Source organism: Tamandua tetradactyla, chromosome 18 (genome assembly GCF_023851605.1).
Source record: "Tamandua tetradactyla isolate mTamTet1 chromosome 18, mTamTet1.pri, whole genome shotgun sequence".
Lineage (NCBI taxonomy): Eukaryota > Metazoa > Chordata > Mammalia > Pilosa > Myrmecophagidae > Tamandua > Tamandua tetradactyla.
Window position 1 is genome coordinate 47,205,999 of NC_135344.1, and position 15,335 is coordinate 47,221,333.

Sequence of the window (15,335 nt, forward strand, 5' to 3'; positions counted from 1 at the left end):
TAGCACTGCATTAGCCATGGGTAATTCTCAGTGCCCTCCCCCTTTAGAAGTTGGAGAATTTCCTTAAATCTAGGAAGTCTCTTGGGTATGTATTCTAAAAAAATTATTTTTCAATACTTTTTTCCCTTTTTTTGTTTTCTGTTAAAGGTGATTTTGCTGTTTTACTAAAGGCCGGCATGACTGTTAAGCAGGCTGTTCTTTATAATGCTTTGTCAGCCATGTTGGCATATCTTGGAATGGCAACAGGAATTTTCATTGGTCATTATGCTGAAAATGTGTCTATGTGGATATTTGCACTTACTGCTGGCTTATTCATGTATGTTGCTCTGGTTGATATGGTAAGTTTTTAAGAAGTCAAATTAAATTATTGGCGGTAAAATAAAATGTTCATTAAAGCCTCATTTTTAGGAAAGATTTTCAATTAAATTCAGTGGTGTTGGGAAGTGGTTTTTTTCCTATACGCAACAGAGTAAAGTATAGAATGTAGATCCTTTATAGAGTTTATCATTTTAGATTATTGATCACAAGCACTTTTTTAACCCACCTAACACTTCTGATGTATCTTTATGAGGATAAAATCTCAGTAATCAGGTGTTGAATTGCTTATAGAGTTTGGAGGAAACCTAACAAAAGCCAAATATTGTTGACATGATTATATGTATTCAAGAATGTTAAAATTTTCCTTATTCATGGACAACAGAGGCATACCTTCTTGTCATCAACGTCTACATAACAACCCCAGCTAATGTAATTGCAAGAATTATATTTTATATAGTGTAAGTTTTCTAGATCTCTGAACTCGTGGTGAACCACACATTGTGTTCAGTTCAAACATGTAGGCAGTAACATAAGCTGGGTAATCAGTGTAGCACTCTGTTTTACATTGAAGGAAATTGGACTAATATAAATTTTGATTTGCTTACCCGCCATAATTAATGTCATAACTAATCGTTAAACTACTGAGAGGGCGGGCCACAGTGGCTCAGCAGGCAAGAATGCTTGCCTGCCATGCCAGAGGACCCAGGTTCGATTCCCGGTGCCTGCCCATGTAAAAAATAAATAAATAAAAATAAACTACTGAGAAATGCAGTGTCACTAGCTAGAGTTATCATGTATATGGTCATACAAGTACAAATTAAGCTAGTATACCATCCTGCAAATTCTTCCCTCAAAAATCAGTTGTTCTGGAAATTTGAATGTTGCTCTTTTTTTCTTTAAGGTGCCTGAGATGCTCCACAATGATGCTAGTGACCATGGATGTAGCCGCTGGGGATACTTCTTTTTACAGAATGCTGGGATGCTCTTGGGTTTTGGAATTATGTTGCTTATTTCTGTATTTGAACATAAAATTGTGTTTCGTATAAATTTCTAATTAGAGTATAAACGCCAGAGTAGCTTATAAAACATTGGTATCTGCAGTTTGAATAGGTCATAGGGAGACAAGTTTATATGCTGTGATGTGCAGCTTTTAAGGTTAGTGGATTTTGTGAGTTTCGTATTGAATATTGTCATTCGTTATGCTTAAAAGGTCAATTATGATGGTAACTTAAAGATACATTTTAATATTTAAGTTATTCTGTTTGGGGACAATAAGCTGTATGTGCAATTCACCAATATTGCCAGTTTATCATATAAACAAGAGGTTTGGCATGACATGTTCTGTATGTTTCAGGAAAAATGTCTTTAATTCTTTTTCTTGAACTAATTTAACACAATAATTTACATGCTGGATTTTAAGCCTCTGAAGAACTGCTGGTATTTAGAAGTAAAAAATGTGCCTGAAGCCTGAGATACCAATGAATCTTGTTTGGTATCTTCAAACAAGGTATTTAAGCTAGGATATAAGAAGAAAATAAGAAGAATCTGCTGGAATTGAAGAGGCATTGATTTCTTATACCAAACCATGAAACTGTTTATAAAATAGAAGAGTAAAACATTTAGATTAGAATGAAAATAGGCAAAATTAGTTAAGTATAGAGTGCATTCATAAATTTATTAAGGATTAAATTTCCCATTAAAAAAAATAGCACTTTTCATATGCTAATTTAGTTGTACATTTAACTTTGTATAATAGTGAAGTCTAAATATATTTAATGAGTTCAAACAATAAATCCATTGACAAATTGGAATTTAACGTATTTGTGTGGAAATATATCAGATGAGTATAATAAGTTTATGTATCACCAGGAGACTTGAGTGATGAGTTACATGATTAATTGGGTGGTCTGGTTATCTGGTTTAGTAAATGTCAGAGTGTTAGAACTGTGAAGTATGTGAGGCCATTAAAACCATACTGATTATAATTTGACTTCTTGGATTCAGAAAGTACTTTGGTATCTTTCAGTGCTTCAGTGTTGTTGTTTTGAGCAATTGTCATTTTATAGTACTGTAGATATATTAGGGCCATCTGTGGCATTCTCTAGATGTTGTTTTTCTAAAAAATAAATTCTTCATCTTAGCGTGATAGCAGATGTGTGATTTTCTTAAATACAACCCAGATTATAATATCAATTCTTTTATACTATTGTATTGGGTGGCCTTATTCAATTTTTTTTTAATTTAAAGCAGTTTATTTTATATGTTTTTATTGAAAAATTCTGGATAAGCCCATCCTAGTTGAATCTCTCTTCCCCTCCTCTCTCTCTCTCTTCCTTCTCTCTACTTTTTTTTTTTTAATATTTTCATTGAGAAATTTTCACACACATACAGTCCATACATGGTATACATTCAGTGGCTCACAATATCATCACATAGTTGTGTGTTCATCACCAAAGAAAAAGCTCATACATCCCATACCTCTTACTCCTCCCTCTGATTGACCACCAGTATTTCAATCTATCAATTTTTAAATTTTTTATCACAGAGGGCACTTCAAAAAATGCCCGTCTACAGTTGTTTCAAGTTGTCCCTAACTTTTTGTTTGTTTTAAAAACCAGGGGCTAAATCTGCAGGAAAAGCATTAATACTTTATATTTGAAAGAGAATCAGAAACTACTGGATAAAATCTAAGATTCCAGCCCCCACCAAGGATCTACAGAGAAATAGTTGAACCAGCATTCCTATTCCCCAAACCAAATGAAGAGATAGGAGTAACATTACTTAGATTGGGGTTGCCTGCAAGGATGAGATGAGGCATCCTTTTCTGACTAAATGATGACTCTGCTTTAGAAACCCAAAGACTTACCCTAATGCCACTTCTACATCAGTACAAGTTTAAGAGTTTCAGGAAATAGCTGGAGATGTTCCTCTAGCTGTTTGGAGAACACAGAGACTTACATGTAGTTCTGTCATAGTGATCCTGGGAGGTGGAAAGTGTGCAGTGCCTGCCCACAAAAATAAGATGAGTAGAGCTCATGGTTCCCACTCAAGTTCAATCCTCTTAGCATGTGGAAGAAAATTTAAGCAGTTTCCATGCCTCCATGTGGCGGAGCATGGACATGATGGGAAAATACAAATGTTCAAGAAAAAAATAGAAAAATAATGACTTAAAATTATCACCCCTCCCCAAGCCAAGGTACAAGGCCTAATTTACAGTGAGTTTTGCCAAACATTCAAGGAACATATATAAATCCCAAGTTTATCCAAGTAATTCCTCAGATTAGAAAAAAAGAGAAAGCTCATCAAGTTAAATGAGGCTGGCATGACCTTGATACCAAACCATGATGGGAGTTAAGTGAGCTTAGCATAGCCATGAAACCAAACCTATGTCTTGTGCCACAAGAGTTCCTGTGCATTCCTGCTTCATTTATTAAGAATTTAAGGTCCTAACCACTCTGGCTGGGCCATTATTCAGTGAGCAACCCTTGAAGGATAAAGTAAAGTTGCCTTCTGAGATAAAGAGCAGCCTTTATTTAAAAAGTGGATTTCCCAAGCCCAGCGTTTGTAAACTGCTCCCCAAACTTACAGCATACATGTCAACCATCTGGGACCTTTCACATTGTTCCTGTGGGGCTTGGGGGCCAAGAGGAACAATTAGAAAATGATTATACTGTGAGAAATTTCTGTCTTTGACCCAACGGTCTCATGTCTGAAGTCAATATCCATGAAACAACAGGGTAACTCAGAGTTTGTAAGTAGGATGCAATCCCAGACCCTGGCAAACAACAAAAGGATATTATTTGAAAAGGAAAAATAAATATAGATGGAAGACCTTCAGGTAAGATAATAAATCAAACTCAGCAATGTATTATAATCAAGTAAGGTTATCCCAGGAAAGCAAAGATGGTTCAGTGTCAGAAAATCCATTACTATGATTTACCATGTTAACAGATGAGTTTTTAAAAAACATAACTGAATCAAAAGTTCACTTAATAAAATGTACCTCTCATTCAGTATTAAAGAAAAAAAAACTTCTAGAATTAAAGTAATGAGTATAACTGCTGAATCATTGTGGTATTTCTTAGTCTCCAGTGTCTTGGAGCAACTGGAACATAATACCTAAAACCCATACCAAATTCTGAAATCTGTTCTATAACTGATTGCTGTGTGCTTTGAAATTCGTTGCTTTTTGGATATAGGTTATTCTTCACAATAAAAAAAGAAAGTAAATGTCTGGAATTTAGAAAATCTACCAAAAATCTGTCTCTTGAATACCCAATCCTATAAAGTCAACAGCTTAAGAAAGAGCAGCAAAGGAAGAGAGGGAAAATGTGGTGCAGAGAACTAATGGTGGATCAGAAAGAAACTAAAACTCGCTCATCAGAATGGAGCTTGACACTACCAAATTGGCTGCTTCTACATATTCATTACAGTAAAAAAATGTAGGGAAATAGCAATTTGCCAATACTCCCGTGTTACCATGAGTATGTTTGTGTGAATGGATTTTTAAAAAATATTTTTAAATTTACATACTGTAAAATTCACTGTTGGGTACAGTTCCAAGATTTTTTGTTTATATTTTTTTATTAAAAAAATTAACAGCAAACAAAGCATTAAGATATCATTCCATTCTACATATATTATCAGTACAGCTCCAAGATTTTTGACAAATACATACTCAGGGCAACTACTGGTCTGTTTTCCAACTTTATAGTATTGCCTTTTTAAAAAAAATTTACAGGTGGCGTGCCCTCGGCTCAGTGGCAGAATTCTTCCTTGCTGTGCTGGAGACCCGGGTTTGAGTCCCAGAGCCTGCCTATACCAAAAAAAAAAAAAAAAATTGCTATGATAGTGGTAATTTTCAAACTACTCCCAAGCTTCTTCAGCCTAATTAGCTACAAAGAATGAAATTGTACAGAAGCAAAAATTGAAAGACTGGCAGTGTCCCCGAGGGGGTTGAACTTAATATTAGAGATCTAGATTTTACTAGATCCATAAACGACAATTTTTAAAAGCAGTCATAATATAAAATAGCAGCTCCAACTAATTTCAAGTGCTGTCTTCTTCAGAAGTTGACTCAATTCAGTTTACCTTATTCTTGGAAGCCTTATCAAAATTCTCCACAAGACCTGGAACAGCATTATCATTATCCTCTCTAACAGCAAGTGGTATTTTTCCATCCACAATTTATTGGGGTAGAGCTTCAGCCCGTCTCCTTAAACTAGTCAGGCTGTGTACACTGAGCTGGTTTAAGAGTGGGTAGAATTGCTGACAACTGCTTGGTCTCAGCATGGCCTATAATGGTGAAAGTGTCCATTGACGAAGATGCCTGAACTTTTGGGGTTGTTAAAGTGGATCACTGCTCCTTGGTTTGTAAACATATTAACCTCTTCAGTACCAGAGATATTGCTTACCCCTAACGTCTTCAAGGCAAACTGAAGTTTTTGATCATCTACCATAACTGTTCTATAAACCCTTTCTGTGCTAGTTCCTTTCACACCAGTGTACACTTGTGCCTGCAGTTTGGTGAGTTTCTTCTGGTTCCTGATACTGTGTTTCATCTTGTCTGAGCAGAAATGATGCTGTGTGGGGAACTAGGGTTGGCGCTCAGGGAGTCTCGGGCAGACCAGGTGAGACTGGGCAAGCACACGCACAGGGATGCTAGGTGGCAGGTAGAGGGCAGCTGCTAGAACTTTGATAAGGATTACATTGAATCCATATATCAATTTGGGTAGTATTACTATCACAACAGTACTAAGTTTTCTGATCCATGATCCAAGATATCTTTCCAGTTCAGATCTTTAATTTCTTCCAGCAGTGTTTTTTCGCTTTTAGTATACATCCTTCATTTCCTTCTTTAATTTATTTCTAGATATTTTATGCTTTTAGATGCTGTTGCAAATGGGGTGATTTTCTTAATTTCCTTTTTGGATTGTTCATTTCTGATGTAAAGAAGCAGCACTGATTTTTGTGTATTGATCTTGCATTCTACAATTTGATGAACGTGTTCTATGAACTTTTTTTCTGTGAGCAGTTCTTTTCCCACCAATGCATGCTTGTGCCTACAGTTTGGCAGGTTTCTCCTGGTTCCTGATAGTTTATTTCATCTCGTAGTAGCTTTTCATGATTCTTTGAGGTTTTTTATTTAGAGAAGATCATGTCACCTGTGAACAGAGTTAGTTTTACTTCTTTCTTTCCAATTCGGATGCCTTTTACTTCTTTTTCTTGCCTTAATCCTCCAGCTAAAATTTCCAATACAGTGTTGAATAACAGTGGTGAAAAGTGGGCATTCTTCTCTTTTCCTGAACTTATAGGGAAAGATTTCAGTCTTTCATCATTGAGTTTAATGTTAGCTGTGGGGTTTTCATATACACCCTTTTTCATGTTGAGGACGTTATCTTCTAGCCCTACTTTTCTGAGTGTTTTTATCAGGAAGTGGTGCTTGTAAGTCTCCAATCTTGGGGTTTGTTCATATGAAACTTAATCCCACAAAGGATAGGCTAAGCCTACTTAAAATTAGGCCCAAGAGTCACCCCCAAGAGAACCTCTTCTGTTGCTCAGATGTGGCCTCTCTCTCTCACCCGACACTGCCCTCCCCCCATCTACATGGGACATGACTTCCAGGGGTATGGACCTTCCAAGCAACGTGGGACAAAAATCCTAGAATGAGTTGGAACTCAGCATCAAGGGATTGAGAAAATCTTCTCGACCAAAAGGGGGAAGACCGAAATGAGGCAAAATAAAGTGTCAATGGCTGAGAGATTCCGAACAGAGTTGAGAGGTTATCCTAGAGGTTATTCTTAAGCATTAAATAGATATCACCTGTTTAGTTAAGGTATAATGGAGAGGCTAGAGGGAACTGCCTGAAAATGTGGAGCTGTGCTCTGGTGGCCATGTTTCTTGAAGGTAATTGTATGATGATATGGCGTCGCAGTGTGACTGTGTGGTTGTGAAAGCTTTCTGTCTGATACTCCTTTTGTCTACCTTATTGGCGGACAAGTAAAACATATGGATAAAAAAGAGATAAACAATAGGGGGAACAAATGTTAAAATAAATTTAGTAGATTGAAATACTGTTGATCAGTGAAGGGGAGGGGTAAGGGATATGGTATATATGAATTTTTTTCTGTTTTCTTTTTATTGCTTTTTCTGAATTGATGCAGATTTTCTAAGAAATTATCATGATGATAAATATAAACTATGTGATGATAGTATGAGTTATTGATTATACAACAAGAATGCAATGATTATATGATAAAAATGTTTGTGTTTGTATGTAGTTATGTATCATAAATAAAAAATAAATTAATTTATAAAAAGAAGTGCTTGATTTTATCAAATGCCTTTTCTGCGTCATTTGAATGATCATGAGGGTTTTTTTTCCTTTGTTCTGTTAATGTGGTGTATCACAGAAACTGACTTTATGTTGAACCATCCTTGCATAACTGGGATAAATCCCACTTGATCATAGTGCGTAATTTTTTTAAGGTGCTGTTGAATTCAGTTTGCTAGAATTTTTGCATCTGTATTCATAAAAGAGAGTAGTCTGATACTCTCTTTTCTTTACCTGGCATTGGTAAGAGGGTGGGATTGGCCTCATGGAATGAATTAGGGAGAGTTCCCTCTTCTTCAATTGTTTGGAAGAATTTGATCAGGACTGGTGTCAAGTATTGGATTATTTGATAAAATTCCCCTGTGAAGACATCTGGTCCTGGGCTTTTCTTTACTGGGAGGTTTTTGATGACTGACTTAATCTCTTGTAATTGGTCTGCTGATATCATTTATTTCTTCTTGAGTCAATATAGACAGTTTGTGTGTGTTTAGGAAATTATCCATTTCATCTAAGTTATGTAATTTGTTGGCTGACAGTTATTCATGCTATCCTCTTATCCTTTTTATTTCTGTGGGCTTGGTAGTAACGTCCCCCCTTTTACTTCTGATTTTATTGATTTATATTCTCTCTTTTTTCTTTGCCTATAAATAAAAGTTTGTTGATTTCACTCATCTTTTTCAAAGAACCAACTTTTAGTTATGTTGATTCTATTGTTTTTATATTCTCAATTTCATTTTTTCTCCATTCTAACCTTTCTTATTTCCTTCCTTCTGCTTGCTTTGGGTTTAGTTGCTACTCTTTTTTTAGATACTCTAGTTGTGATGATAGGTCTCTACTTTGAGATCTTTTTTCTTTTTTAATGTAAGCATTCAGAGTTATAAATTTCCCTCTTCAGCACTGTGCTTGCTGTATCCCGTAAGTTTTGGTAGGAAGCAATTTTCATTTGCTTCAAGATATTTCCTAATTTTCCCTGTGATTTCTTCTATGAACAATTGGTTGTTTAATCTATATTGTTAAATTCCATGTATTTGTGGATTTTCTAGTTCTCCCTCTGTTGATTTCTAGCTTCATTCCCCTATGATTAGAAAATATACATTCTATGATTTCAATATTTTTAATTTATTGATACTTGATTTGTGATCTACCATAAAATCTGTCCTAGAGAATGACCCATGTGCACTAGAATATCATATGTATTCTGCTGCTGTTGGGTGAAGTATTCCATATATATCTGTTAGGTCTAATTGGTTTAAATTATTGTTCAAGTCTTTTATTTCTTTATTGATCTTCTGTCTAGATATGCTATTTGTGCTGGTTTGAAAGGATTGTGAACCTCAGAAAATCCATGTTTTAATCCTGATCCAATCTTGTGGGAGCAACTTTCTCATAATCCCTATCCAGTACTTTAAGTTGGAGCCTTGATTAGATTATTTCCATGGAGATGAGACTTGCCCAATTGGGGTTATTAATTAGAGGGAGGCATAACTCCACCCGTTCTAGATGGGTCTTGATTAGTTTATTGGAATCCTTTAAAAGAGGAAGCATTTTGGAAAAGGGCAGAGCCTCTAGAATCACAGAGCCCACGCAGCTAGAGACCTTTGGAGATAAAGAAGTAATACGTCCCCAGGGGAGCTTCATGAAACAAGAAGCCTGGAGTGAAAGCTAGCATACATCACCATGTTCGCCACATGCCTTTCTAGCTGAGAGAGAAACTGAACTTCATTGGTTTTTGAATGACAGTTACCTCTTGTTGGTGCCTTAATTTGGACATTTTTGTAGACTTGCTTTAATTGGGACATTTTCGTGGCCTTCGAACTGTAAACTAGTAACTTAATAAATTCCCCCTTTTAAAATCTATTCCATTTCTTGTATATTGCATTCTGGCGGCCAGCAAACTAGAATACTATTCTTTATGGGAAATGGCATATTGAAGTCTCCAATTATTAATGTTTATTTCTCCCTTCAAATCTGTTAGTATTTGCTTCATTTTTTTGTTATATACATCATATATTAGGTGCACATATTTGTATTATTATGTTTGGTTGTTGAATTGATGCCTTTATCAGTATATGGTGACTGTGATGGTTAGGTTTATGTGTTAACTTGGCCAGGGGATTGCGCCAGTTGTCTGGTCAAGCAAACCCTGGCCTAAACATTACTGCACTGATACCATGAATTTAAATGTCAGTTGATTGTATTTATGGCTGATTACATCTACCCAAGGGGGTTATCTTCCAGAATGAGAGATGTTTAATCCAATTAGTTGAAGACATTTAAGGGAGAAGTGATGACTTCAGCAGGTAGAAGAAAGAACTTTCATCTCTACATTTTTTTTTTTGAGCCTCTACTGGGGAATTCATCCATGACCTTCATCAGAGTACCAGCTTGCAGTCTGTCCTAAGGAATTTGGACTCACATATCTCCACAGTTGCATGAGAAACTTTTATAAAATCTCATACTATTTACAGATATCTCCTGTTGGCTCTGTTTCCCTAGAGAACCCTAATACAGTGATTTTCTTTGCTCCTCATAAAAATGTATTATTTAAAGTCTTTATCTGATATTAATATTGCTGTCCCAACTCTCTTTTAGTTGCTATTTGCATAGTATATTTTTTCCCATCCTTTCACTTTCAACCTACTTGTGTCTTTGAATTTAAGGTGCGTCTTTTGTAAATAGCATGTAGTTGAGTCATGTTTTTTATCCATTCTGCCAATCTCTGCCTTTTGACTGGAGAGTTCAATCCATTTATTTACATTTGAAGTAACCACTGATGATACAGGATTTTTTTCTGCCATTTTGCTATTTGATTTTTATAAGTCTTATACTGTTTTTGTCCCTCAATTCTTCTGTTAATACCTTTCATATTTATTTGTTTTGTTTTGTTTTTTGTATTGTACCACTTTGAGTCCCTTCTCATTTCTTTCTGAATATAGTTTTCATATATATTCTTTGTCGTTATGATGGGGATTAAACTTAAAATCCTAAATCTATAACAATCATGTTTGATTTGATACCAACTTAACTTCAATAGCATATGCATGCACTATTCCTATATCCCATTTGCCCCATCTCCTTTTTTTAGTTGTTATAAATTATGCCTTTGTACATCTGTATCCAAACCCATAGATTTAATATTACTTTTTATACTTTTGCATTTTAGAAACTGTAAGAAGTAAAAAGTAGAATTACACACAATAAGGCAAAAAAATGTAATAAAGATGTACACAGATTGGAAAGGAAGAGATAAGATTGTTCCTATTCACATATGACATGATTGTCTACATAGAAAATCCCAATGAATCTACCTATAAACCTCATAGAACTAATAAATGAGATAGCAAGGGCATGGGACACAATGTCAACACACAAATTAAATCATATTTCTAAATACTGGCAATAGTTCAAAACTGAAATTTGAAAATAAATGTCTTTTACGATAGTTCCAAAAATATAGAATCTGTAAGTTTAACAAAATATGTACAGAATCTTTTTTGCTGAAAACTATAAAACAGTGATGAATGAAATGGAAAATGAAAAAATGAATGAACGCTAAGTAAATGGAGAGACTTAACATGTTTATTTTATATATGGGCAAGCTGACTAAAAAAATTATATGTAAAGCCAAAGGAACAACAATTCTGAAGAATAACACTATTGGAAACCCATGGTGCTGGTTTGAAAGGATTTATGTACCCTAGGAAAGCCATGTTTTAATCCTAATCAATCTTGTGGGAGCAATGGTTTCTTCTATTCCCTATTCAGTACTATAGGTTGGAACTTGATTAGTTTATCTCCATGGAGATGTGACTCAATCAATCATGGGTATTAATTTTGATTAGATGGAGACGTGTCTCCACCTATTCTACATGAGTCTTGATTAGTTAACTGGGATCCTATGAAAGAGGAGACATTTTTGGAGCGAATGCCTTTTGAGAACGACGAGAAAGCCACAGCAGAGCCGAGCAGAGCCATGAGGCCGAGAGAACCACAGAGTCCACCAGCCAGCAAGCCTTAGAAATTCTGAGAGAGTAGAGAAGGATGACAGGATGATGAGAGCCATGAAACAAGAGGCCTGGAGAGGACACTAGCAGATGTTGCCATGTTCGCCATGTGCCTTTCCACTTGAGAGAGAAACCCTGAATTTCATCAGCTTCTTGAATCACGGTATCTTTCCCTGGATGCCTTAGATTGGATGTTTCTATAGGCTTGCTTTAATTGGGACATTTTCATGGCCTTAGAACTGTAAACTTGTAACTTATTAAATTCCCCTTTTTAAAAAGCCATTCCATTTCTGGTATATTGCATTCTGACAGCTAGCAAACTAGGACACCCACCATAATCACTGCACTTGTTTGAAACTATTGTATACCACAGAAAATACATATTCTTTAACTCTGATTCAGTATGACTGAGTCGGACCTTTTGATTAAGTGGTTTCCATAGAGATGTGTCTCCATCCATTCAAGCTGGGGTTGCTTTACCGGACTCCTTTAAAAAGGACTTTCCTTTGGAAAAAAGCTTTAGAGCCCACACAGACAGAGATCTTTGGAAATGCAGTAAGAATATGCCCCCTGAGGAAGCTGTTCAAAGAAGCTGGCAGAGAAAGCTAACAAACTCACCATGTGCCTTCCCAGCTGATAGTGAATCCCCGAATGTCATTGGCCCTTTCTTTGGAGTTAAGGTATCTTTCTCTGGATGCCTTAGTTTGAACATTCTGTGGCCTTAGAACTATAAAGTTGCAGCTTAATAAATTCCCTTTTTAAAAGTCATTCCATTTCTGGTATATTGTATTCTGGCAGCTTTCACAAACAAATACAATCACTCTGTATTGATCAATGGATAAAAATGTAGATCAATTACTGTTCTAGTACGCTAGCTGCTGGAATGCAATATACAAGAAACAGAATGGCTTTTAAAAAGGGGAATTTAATAAGTTGCTAATATACAGTTCTAAGGCTGAGAAAATGTCCCAATTACAACAAGTCTATAGACATGTCAAAAGCATCCAGGGAGGGTGGGCCACGGTGGCTCAGCAGGCAAGAACACTTGCCTGCCATGCCAGAGGACCCGGGTTTGATTCCTGGTGCCTGCCCATGTATTAAAAAAAAAAAAACTCAACATTTGCAAAAAAAAAAAAAAAAAAAAGCATCCAGAGAAAGATACCTTAGTTCAAGAAGGCCATTCAGGTTTCTCTCTCAAGTGAGAAGGCACATGGGGTGAACACAGTCAGGGTTGCTCTCTCATCTGGAAGGGCAGATAGCAAACACCGTGTCATCTGCTAGCTTCTTCTCCTGGCTTCCTGTTTCATGAAGCTCCCCGGGAGGCGTTTTCCTTCTTCATCTCCAAAGGTCGCTGGCTGGTGGACTCTGTTTTTGTGGCTATGTTGTTCTGCTCTGCTCTCTCTGAATCTCCTTATTTCTCCAAAATGTTTCCTCTTTTATAGGACTCCAGAAACTTGTCAAGACCCACCGAAATGGGTGGAGACATGTCGTCACCTAATCCAGTTTAACAACCACTCTTGACTAAATCACATCATCCAGGGAGATGATCTCATTACAGTTTCAAACATACGGTATTGAATAGAGATTATTCTACCTTTATGAAATGGGATTTACATTAAAACATGGCTTTTCTTAGGGGGCATATATCCTTTCAAACAAGCACAAAATTATTCCAAAGATGTGGAACAACTGGAACTCTCATATATTACTGGTTAGTCTGAAAAATGGTACAGCTACTATAGAAAATAATTTGACAATTTCTTGTAAAGATAAGCATATAACCTACATCATGACCCAGCAATACCACTCCTGACTATTTACCATGGAGTAATTAAAACTTATGTTCACACAAAAACCTGTAGAGCAGCTCTATTCATAATCACAAGAAAGTGAAAACAACCCAAATGTTCACTCAATTCTTGAATGGACAAACAACAGCTTTTTATATTTGTGCAATGCAATACAGCTCAGCAATAAAGAGCAATGGACAGATGTGGGAAAAGAAGTGTAACAAATAAGGTATCAGTGGCTGAGAGAGTTTATCAAATAGAGTCGAGAGTTTACTCTGGAGGTCAGTCTTACACAAATTTCAGTTAGACATTGCTACCTATCATAACTTGCCAAACCCCAACCAAAACCATTCTAGCCAATCCTAAAGTACACCTAGGGCAAAATATAAGATTCTACAAAAATTCCATGTACTAGGGTAACTTTCCAGAAACCTGCAACCTCCAGATGGGTCCCTGCACCAGATAAGTCCTGAAATGCAGAGGGCCCAGCCTCTCCAGAAGGGAGTCCAGCTCTCTACCCCACATTATTGACAGCCCATTCCAATATGAAAAATTAGAATGGCCATGGCCAAATATCCCTAAAGAGTGGGATAGCAAAATCAAAGGTGATGGTGGAGTTATACAGAGAAGGAAGGGTTTAACAAACGAATATGATTGCTGAATCATTATATTGATATTTCTTTTAGTTTTCAGTATCTTAGAGCAGCAAGAAGTAAAAATCTAAAATTGTGGAATTGTAACCCATACCAAATTCTGAAATCTGTTCTAGAACTAATTGCTGAGCTGTATTTTGAAATTTATTGCTTTTTTGTATATATATTATGTTATAACATATTATATGTATGTTATTTTTCACACAAAAAATGGTTATATATATTTCTTTCTAGCCACCAATGTTCTGGAGCAGCTAGAAGGAAAAATCTGAGATGATGATATTATAGCCCATGACAAACTCTGGGATCTGTCCTGTAACTACTTGTTGAAGAATGTTTTGAAAACTATTAATTTTTTCTTTCTTTGCTTTGTATATATTATATAATAAAATGTTAAAAAAAAAAAAAAGTAATGGACTATTGCTACACACAACTTCCATGAATCTTAAAGGCTCAATGCTAAGTGAAAAAAGGCAGACTCAAAAGGGTATGCATTGGATGTTTCCATTTAAATGACTTTCTCACAAAGATACTACAATAGAGCAAATCAGTAGTTGCCAAGGGTCAGTTATGGGAAGGGTATCACTATAAAATGGTAGCATAAGGAATTTTTTTGAGGTGATGGAACCTTTCTGTATCTTGATTTTGGTGGTGGTTACACAAATCTGTATATATGTTAAAGCTCATAGACTTGTAGAGCAAAAAAAGTCAGTTTTCCTGTATGTTAATTAAAGATTTTTTCCCAAAAAAGGATGAAATGGATTTTTCTCTTGATTTAATTGTATCATTCATAACATTGAGTTATTTATTTATACATGTGTATGGGTGAGCACTTAAAGATATTTTGGAAAGGTAATTCAGTAAAGGGGGGACTTTGGTGTCCTTTGTAAATTTCTTGACTTGAATTTTATTTTCTTTACCTTGACTTTAAAGCCAATAAAGATAAAGATATTTGCATTTGGGTAAGAATTATATAATTAACTATGTTACTTCTTAAGTGTAAAATTCTATGATTACATTGCAACTACTTCAATGTTAAGTAAGAATTGTAAACTAGTTAGGTCAACCCATATATTATAGGCTAAAGATGTTTCAAATTTTGGACCTTCTGCTGGTGTTTCAATTCCACAAGATTTCTGACTTGACTGTGACAGCAGAGGTGGGGCTGTAGGTCCAGGCACCACCTGATACTGTTTTCACACAGGAACCACAGTGCTGGCGTCCTACAGCTTGTGTC

General features: G+C 35.8%; 1 protein-coding gene across 3 annotated transcripts in view; it reads left to right on the plus strand.

The window, feature by feature from the left end:
* SLC39A6 (solute carrier family 39 member 6) overlaps window positions 1-2,466 on the plus strand; it is a 36,213-nt gene extending 33,747 nt beyond the window's left edge. For 2 of the 3 annotated variants that reach the window (XM_077135610.1, XM_077135609.1), the window contains exons 9-10: window positions 148-338; window positions 1,220-2,466. In XM_077135610.1, coding sequence (XP_076991725.1) covers window positions 148-338; window positions 1,220-1,372 — 344 coding nt within the window. In that variant the 3' untranslated portion in view covers window positions 1,373-2,466. The remainder of the gene's footprint in view (window positions 1-147; window positions 339-1,219) is intronic. The other variant, XM_077135611.1, reaches the window with a different exon arrangement.
* Window positions 2,467-15,335: the final 12,869 nt, after the last annotated feature.